We start from the raw sequence: 8,394 nt of genomic DNA, 5'->3' as shown, positions 1-8,394 counted from the left end.
GTCATTTAACATGGAAAATGATAGCTTTAAGGAATAGAAGCAGCAAGTTATCATTTCAACTGGAAATGCATACATTTTCTGTGCTTACTGTTCATATGCCTAGGGGTTACCAGGATGCCCAAGTGGATTTAGAATTAATGTTCTAATTACTTTAGCCGCTTTCATATTTATTTTTTTCTGACTCTTCAGGTTATTATAAACATCAGTACCCTGTCAAAATTCCAACCTCCAGGAACCCTGCAGAGAATGGAGGTGGAGAACAGCACTGTGAAGACACAGTTCTTGCTCTTGGGATTCAGTGACCACCCAGAACTGCAGAGTGCTCTTTTTGCTGTGATTTTGTCCATCTACTCTGTTACTCTGATGGGCAACCTTGGGATGATTTTATTAATCACAGCCAGTCCCCCTTTGCACACCCCTATGTACTTTTTTCTCTGCATCTTTTCTTTCATAGACGCCTGCTACTCTTCAGTCATTGCCCCCAAGTTACTTGTGGACTTAGTTTCTGATAAGAAGACCATTTCTTACAATGGCTGTACTGCACAGTTATATTTCTTCTGCTGTTTGGTGGACACAGAGTCTTTTCTCTTGACTGTCATGGCTTATGACCGGTACATAGCCATCTGCAACCCCCTGCTTTACACCGTTATTATGTCCAAGAGGATTTGCTGCCAGCTTGCAACTGGAGCATTTTTAGGGGGCACCATGAGCTCAGTGATTCACACCACTAATACCTTTCACCTGTCTTTCTGCTCCAGTGAAATTAACCATTTCTTTTGTGACATCTCCCCTCTCTTCTCTCTGTCCTGCACTGACACCTACATCCATGACGTTGTACTGGTGGTCTTCGCTAGTTTAGTGGAAGCCCTCTGCCTTCTAACAGTTCTCCTCTCCTATATCCTCATCATAGCAGCCATTCTTAAAACAGGTTCTGCCAAGGGAAGAAGAAAAGGATTCTCCACTTGTGCGTCCCATCTGACCGTGGTCTCTATCCACCATGGTACCCTGATCTTCATTTATTTGCGCCCTGGCACTGGCCATTCACTGGATATTGATAAAGTGACCTCTGTGTTCTACACCTACGTTAAAGTTCTACACCTACGTTAAATCCCTCAATTTACAGCCCTAGGAACAAAGATGTAAAAAATGCCTTCAGGAAATGATTAGCAGAAAATTTCTTTCTTAAGAAACGATGAAACTGAGGCTGACAGCTTTTCTACCCTGTTTCTTGCCCTTTGTTCTTTAAATCTCTCAAGATTCTGAGAGCTGAAGCTCTAGTACTTTGACATAAGTTCCTATAACCCACCAGTACAACCTTCTGAATGTTTCCCATTATTTTCAGTTGTGCCTAAATTGAGTGTAGGAAGCAGGCCTTGATGATCTTAATCTTCTCTCCAAACTAAGGAAGAGTAGCAATAGGGTCTCTTTGCTGTTTTGCACAAAAGGTCTTTTTTACATCTCTTTTCTCTGTTCCTGAGAGGCCCTAATGAGGTATCATGAGAAGAGCAACTGCTCTATCCATGTCAGTCAAACTTACTTCCCTAAAGGCTCCATTTTTTTTTTTTAAACAGTAGGCTTAATAGACATGCTCAGTCAGGAGAGAGTGTTACTGTATCAAATTAGTTTTGTTTATACCCTTTTTATGTACTTGCATCACCCTGTAAATATTCCATCATAACACATAGAAGTAAGCAGTAAATAAATAAATAAGAATAAATAGGAAACCTCCCTCCATGTCTAAATATTCCATAAAAGCATGACACTTACTATCCTGTTTACCATTTTTTCTACTATGCCACTTACAGTGTTTGACCTGAGAATTCAATTCAAAAATACTTATAGAACAACAAATGAATGAGTGTAGCCAGAACAATTAATATAAAATTGAATCTTGGTAAATTGATCAAAATATTTCTCTTTTCTTTGATTTATCCTACCATGTTCACTTTAGGTGAAATCTATTTGCATATGTTTTATTTTGCCCTATACAGAAATGAGAGTCAGAGACAGGAATTATTTGTTGTAAAACTCTTCATTCTGCCTTAATTATGTAAGCACATCCCCTGATCTTCCAAAGGACACCAAAGAGGACTTGTCTCCTCACTGGGTTCATAGCATTACACTAGTTAATAATGAAAATAAGTAAACAAATAAACTGAAAGGCCCCATAATATAGTTTAAATCATAAACCATATACGTTAAATCATATATTAACACAAACATAGTTCCCTTTGTAGGGGAGGAATAAAGTATTAGTTATATTAGCATGCTATATATAGTGATTATATTATATATATATTATATGGTGATTGCCTCTTGAGAAACCTGTATGCAGGTCAAGACACAATAGTTAGAACTGGACATGGAACAACGGACTGGTTCCAAATAGGAAAAGGAGTACATCAAGGCTGTATATTGTCACCCTGCTTATTTAACTTCTATGCAGAGTACATCATGAGAAATGCTGGGCTGGAAGAAGCACAAGCTGGAATCAAGATTGCCAGGAGAAATATCAATAACCTCAGATATGCAGATGACACCACACTTATGGCAGAAAGTGAAGAGGAACTAAAAAGCCTCTTGATGAAGGTGAAAGAGGAGAGTGAAAAAGTTGGCTTAAAACTGAACTTTGAGAAAATGAAGATCATGGCATCTGGTCCCATCACTTCATGGGAAATAGATGGGGAAACAGTGGAAACAGTGTCAGGCTTTATTTTGGGGGGCCTCAAAATCACTGCAGATGGTGACTGCAGCCATGAAATTCAAAGACACTTACTCCTTGGAAGAAAAGTTATGACCAACCTAGATAGCATATTGAAAAGCAGAGACATTACTTTGCCAACAAAGATCCATCTAGTCAAGGCTATGGTTTTTCCAGTGGTCATTATGGATGTGAGAGTTGGACTGTGAAGAAAGCTGAGTGCCGAAGAGTGGATGCTTTTGAACTGTGGTGTTGGAGAAGACTCTTGAGAGTCCCTTGGACTGCAAGGAGATCCAACCTGTCCATTCTGAAGGAGATCAGCCCTGGGATTTCTTTGGAGGCAATGATGCTGAAGCTGAAACTCCAGTACTTTGGCCACCTCATGCAAAGAGTTGACTCATTGGAAAAGACTCTGATGCTGGGAGGGGTTGGGGGCAGGAGGAGAAGGGGACGACAGAGGATGAGATGGCTGGATGGCATCACTGACTCGATGGACATGAGTCTGAGTGAACTCTGGGAGTTGGTGATGGACAGGGAGGCCTGGCGTGCTGCGATTCATGGGATCGCAAAGAATCGGACATGACTGAGCGACTGAACTGACTGAACTGATATAGTGATTATGTTATCTATGAAAGTATCAAATAAATTGGAATAATATTCTAAACAAAATTTTAACAGTGGTTATCACAATTGTGTAGTGCTAAATTATTGTATGCTAGTTAATCCCTGAAATATTTTCCAAAAGCTTAATTAACTGCATATTCTGTTCTGCCTGTATTCAATTAGCAATTAATCCAGTTGTGAAAACAACACAATTTAAAGTTCTCAAAAGCATTCATTTTATCTTAGGTTGTGGCCATGAAAGGAACATGGAGGCACTCTTCATAATTTTAGGAGGAGAGAGCAATTGCTTATACAGATTTTAATTTAAGTTAGGTCCTGATCACTTATGTTCAATATGCCTTTGGTGCTGATGATTTTATAATCAAGATATCATTTGAAGGAAACAACATATTAAAAAACTTGGAACTTTCAGCAGATTATTTGAATTAGAATTCTAATATGAATTGGAATTTTAGACAAATGTATTTTATTGTTTCTTCAATATTTTCTCTCATGATTTCAAATTATTTATAGTTCATAGAATATAGCACATATCAGGAACTCTCAATCACTGTCTAAAGCTCTTCACAACCCAATGAAATTTATTAAGAACATGTGAAAGTATTTATAGCTGCAAACATTAGGCTTCTCAGGTGGTGCTGAGCCAGAAATTTCTAGACAGTGTAAGACTTTGAAAACTCAACTCCTGTTGTTTTTTTTTTTATTTCAATTTTTTTCTTCTCAAGTAAGCATCTCACTCCTTTTTCCAATTTTCAGGCATTCAGAGGAATGACTCCCTGGTCTGGTAACATAAAACATTCAAACCCAGGACAATACAATCATGAACTACTGTTTAATCTATCAAGGAGAAAAACTCCAGGTAGACAATTAGCTCCTAAACATTTATATCTAGCCCCTAAATAATGGTGTGGGGTCTTAAGAAAGTGTAAAGGAACAGTGTCACAATGTTTGGAAAAACTGAGAAAATTAGGGATCCAAGAAAGCCATAAAAATGACAAACTGGATGTTGTGAAGTTTAAACTAATTGGTCAAAAATGATGCATATTAAAGTTACAAGTCAACCAAAAATGTACAGATCAATACTAATAAATATATAAAGCTGTTGTAATCCCCACCTTTTGGGGGCTCTTCTCCCCCTGTCAGTGTCTATGCTAAGGGCTTTGCATCTCTATCTTTTAAAATAAACTTTGCCTGTGTGAGCGTTTTCCAGTTTGTGCAGTTCATTCCTCGGCTCCACGAATAGAACCTGCTTTCCTGTTTCAGCACCAGTGATAAGGAATCAGCCTGCCAGTGCAGGAGACACAAGAGGTGTGAGTTCAATCCCTGGGTTGGGAAGGTTCCCTGGAATGCTGAATGGCACCCCACCCCAGTATTCTTGCCTAGAAAATTCCATGGACAGAAGAGCCTATGGCTCATGGGGTTGCAAAGAGTTGGACATGTCTGATCATTATAATAATGAAGCCCATTCATATCATGTAAAATTAGCTTCACTGACCATTTTTCAAATATATATTTAATGAAAAAAATCCCTTTTCTATATCTTTTCAAAGTTTTGATTTAATAGTGTTTACAGAGGATATGCAGAGTACATCATGAGAAACACTGGGATGGAAGAGGCACAAGCTGGAATCAAGAGTGCTGGGAGAAATATCAATAATCTCAGATATGCAGATGATACCACCTTTATGGCAGAAAGTGAAGAAGAACCAAAGAGTCTCTTGATGAAAGTGAAAGAAAGTGAAAAAGTTGGCTTAAAACTCAACATTCAGAAAACTAAGATCATGTCATCTGGTCCCATCACTTCATGGCAAATAGATGGAAAACCAGTGGAAACAGTGGCTGACTTTATTTGAGGGGGCTCCAAAATCACTGCAGATGATGATTGCAGCCATGAAGTTAAAAGATACTTGTTCCTTGGAAGAAAAGCTATGACCAACCTAGACAGCATATTAAAAAGCAGAGAAATTACTGTACCAACAAAGCTGTGGTTTTTCCAGTAGTCAGGTATGGATGTGAGAGTTGGACAGTAAAGAAAACTGAGCTCCGAAGATTTGATGCTTTTGAACTGTAGTGTTGGAGAAGACTCTTGAGAGTCCCTCGGACTGCAAGGAGACCCAACCAGTCAATCCTAAAGGAAATCAGTCCTGAATATTCTTTGAAAGGACTGATGCTAAAGCTGAAACTTCAATACTTTGGACACCTGACGTGAAGAACTGACTCATTGGAAAAGACCCTGATGCTGGGAAAGATTAAAGGCAGGAGGAGATGGGGACGACAGAGGATGAGATGGTTGGATGGCATCACCTATGTGATGGTCATGAGTTTGAGCAAGCTCCAGAAGTTGGTGATAGACAGGGAGGCCTGGCGTGCTGCAGTCCATGGGGTCACAAAGAGTCAGACAGGACTGAGCGACTGAACTGAAGTGAAATTCAATACAGAGGTATAACTACAGATACAAATGACATTATTATAGAATTTAGTGAGGTTTAGAATATGAGTTACCATCATAATTGAAATGGATGGCAGGGGAAAAAAGTCATGTAGGACAATATTTGAGAGAGGCTTCTTTCTTTTCTTTTCTTTCTTTCTTTCTTTCTTTCTTTTTTTTTTTTTTTTTTTTGAAAAAGCCTTTTCAGTGTGAATACAATTTGGACAGTTAAGCTTCAATCTGCATGTGGTTGCTGTTGTTTAGTCACAAGTCCTCTCTGACTCTTCTGTGGCCTCATAGGCTGTAGCCATGCTCTTCTGTCCATGCAATTTCACAGGTAAGAATACTGGAATAGGTTGCCATTTCCCCCTCCAAGGGATCTTTCTGACCCGGAAATCAAACCTGTGTCTCCTGCCATTTGGCAAGCAGGTTCTTTATCACTGAGCCTCGGAGAAGCCTCTACCATCTACACATACTGCCATGGAAATCAAACTAATTAACAAAGAATCTCAGTGAATTTCATTTATAAAACTTCACAAAAGAGTGCTGCAATATATATCAAAAGCTTAACCAATATTGAGTAAAACAGTAATAACAAAGTGAGCAACAAATAGTAAGAATATGAAATATAGAATATTATACAAAGGGTAAATATACTCCTGAGAAAAAAATATAAAAATTCAAATTTATTTCATTTAGCCTATTTCTTATTGGTAGATATTTAGATTATTTTCCCTGATGCTGGGAAAGATTGTAGGTGGGAGGAGAAGGGGACAACAGAGGATGAGATGGTTGGATGGTGTCACTGACTCAATGGACATGAGTTTGAGTAAGCTCTGGGAGTTGGTGATGGACAGGGAAGCCTGGTGTGCTGCGGTCCATGGGGTTGCAAAGAGTAGTACACAACTAAACAAATGAACTGAACTGAACTGGTTATAAGCTCTGATGCAATGAATACTTTGAAAGTGGTAAACTTTTGCAGGTTCAATTGCTAGACTTACTGGTTTAAATGATACTTGCATATTTAATTTTCAAATTCCAGGTGAATTATACATTTCATTCAAATAATAGCAAATTATCTTCCATAAAGAAGACTAATTTAAACTTCCACCAACAATGAATGAGTGTGAAAAAAAATCAACCTTAAAATGATAAAGAATTAGACATATGTAACAGGGCCTGGCTCTAATATTAACCTGTGGCCCAATATTGTTGTTGAGGCTTCATTGCCTGTAGAATTAGGGAACACCCATATTAAACTGACTTTTCCATTAGTTAAAACTAAAGGTCAAGAAACAGGGTAGAAAATTATCAGCCTCAGTTTCATTCTTTCTTAAGAAAGAAATTTCCTGCTAATCATTTTCCTAAAAGCATTTTTCACATCTTTGTTCCTCAGACTGTAAATCAGGGGGTTCAGCATAGGTATAATCAATGTATAGAACACAGAGGTCACTTTATCAATATCCAGTGAATGGCCAGCACTGGGACGCAAATAAATGAAGATCAGGGTACCATGGTAGATAGAGACCACAATCAGATGGGACACACAAGTGGAGAATCCTTTTCTTCTTCCGTCAGCAGATTCTATTTTAAGAATGGCTGCTATGATGAGGATATAAGAAAGGAGAACTGTGAGAAGGCAGAGGGCTTCCACTAAACTAGCGAAGACCACCAGTACAACGTCATGGATGTAGGTGTCAGTGCAGGACAGAGAGAAGAGAGGGGAGATGTCACAAAAGTAATGGTTAATTTCACTGGAGCAGAAAGACAGGTGAAAGGTATTAGTGGTGTGAATCACTGAGCTCATGGTGCCCCCTAAAAACGCTCCAATTGCAAGCTGGCAGCAAATCCTCTTGGACATAATAACGGTGTAAAGCAGGGGGTTGCAGATGGCTATGTACCGGTCATAAGCCATGACAGTCAAGAGAAAAGACTCTGTGTCCACCAAACAGCAGAAGAAATATAACTGTGCAGCACAGCCATTGTAAGAAATGGTCTTCTTATCAGAAACTAAGTCCACAAGTAACTTGGGGGCAATGACTGAAGAGTAGCAGGCGTCTACGAAAGACAAGATGCGGAGAAAAAAGTACATAGGGGTGTGCAAAGGGGGACTGGCTGTGATTAATAAAATCATCCCAAGGTTGCCCATCAGAGTAACAGAGTAGATGGACAAAAACACAGCAAAAAGAGCACTCTGCAGTTCTGGGTGGTCACTGAATCCCAAGAGCAAGAACTGTGTCTTCACAGTGCTGTTCTCCACCTCCATTCTCTGCAGGGTTCCTGGAGGTTGGAATTTCAGCAGGGTACCGATGGGGATGTTGATAATAACCTGAAGAGTAGCTACAAAGGAAAATAATTAAAGTAGTTAGAATAGTAATTCTAAATCCACTTGGGCACCCTCATAACACTTAGGCATAAATAAAGTTTAGTATAAGCATAGCTTTTCAACTGAAATACTTTTTTTTAATTAGTTAATTGCTTTTTTTTTTTTTTTAATGTTTGGCAGAGACATGTAGCTTGCAGGACCTTAGTTCCCTATGAGCAATGGAACCCATCTACTTTATACTGAAAGAACAAAGTCCTAACCACTGGATGGCCAGGGAATTCCCTGAGATAGTTTATTTAATTGAATTGATTGTTT

The 8,394-nt window shown here is 38.9% G+C and overlaps 2 protein-coding genes across 2 annotated transcripts; one reads left to right on the top strand and one right to left on the bottom strand.

Annotated features, from left to right (window-relative positions):
• Positions 1–246: 246 nt before the first annotated feature.
• On the top strand, positions 247–1,107 carry LOC112581403 (olfactory receptor 5I1-like). Its single transcript, XM_025273378.3, has one exon. The coding sequence runs from the start codon at positions 247–249 to the stop codon at positions 1,105–1,107; it is 861 nt and encodes a 286-aa protein (XP_025129163.3).
• Positions 1,108–7,086: 5,979 nt separating this feature from the next.
• LOC102414677 (olfactory receptor 5I1-like) lies at positions 7,087–8,394 on the bottom strand. The gene has a single exon (XM_006079588.4). The coding sequence runs from the start codon at positions 8,017–8,019 to the stop codon at positions 7,087–7,089; it is 933 nt and encodes a 310-aa protein (XP_006079650.4). The 5' UTR covers positions 8,020–8,394.

The sequence above is a fragment of the Bubalus bubalis genome, chromosome 22 (genome assembly GCF_019923935.1).
Source record: "Bubalus bubalis isolate 160015118507 breed Murrah chromosome 22, NDDB_SH_1, whole genome shotgun sequence".
In the NCBI taxonomy this organism is placed as follows: domain Eukaryota; kingdom Metazoa; phylum Chordata; class Mammalia; order Artiodactyla; family Bovidae; genus Bubalus; species Bubalus bubalis.
Note: the sequence above shows the minus strand (reverse complement) of the source record. Positions and strands in the feature narration are given on the sequence as shown.

Bases quoted from the DNA above. Each gene is read 5' to 3' on its own strand.
- LOC112581403 (XM_025273378.3), top strand. From the start codon at position 247: ATGGAGGTGGAGAACAGCACTGTGAAGACACAGTTCTTGCTCTTGGGA.
- LOC102414677 (XM_006079588.4), bottom strand. From the start codon at position 8,019: ATGGAGGTGGAGAACAGCACTGTGAAGACACAGTTCTTGCTCTTGGGA.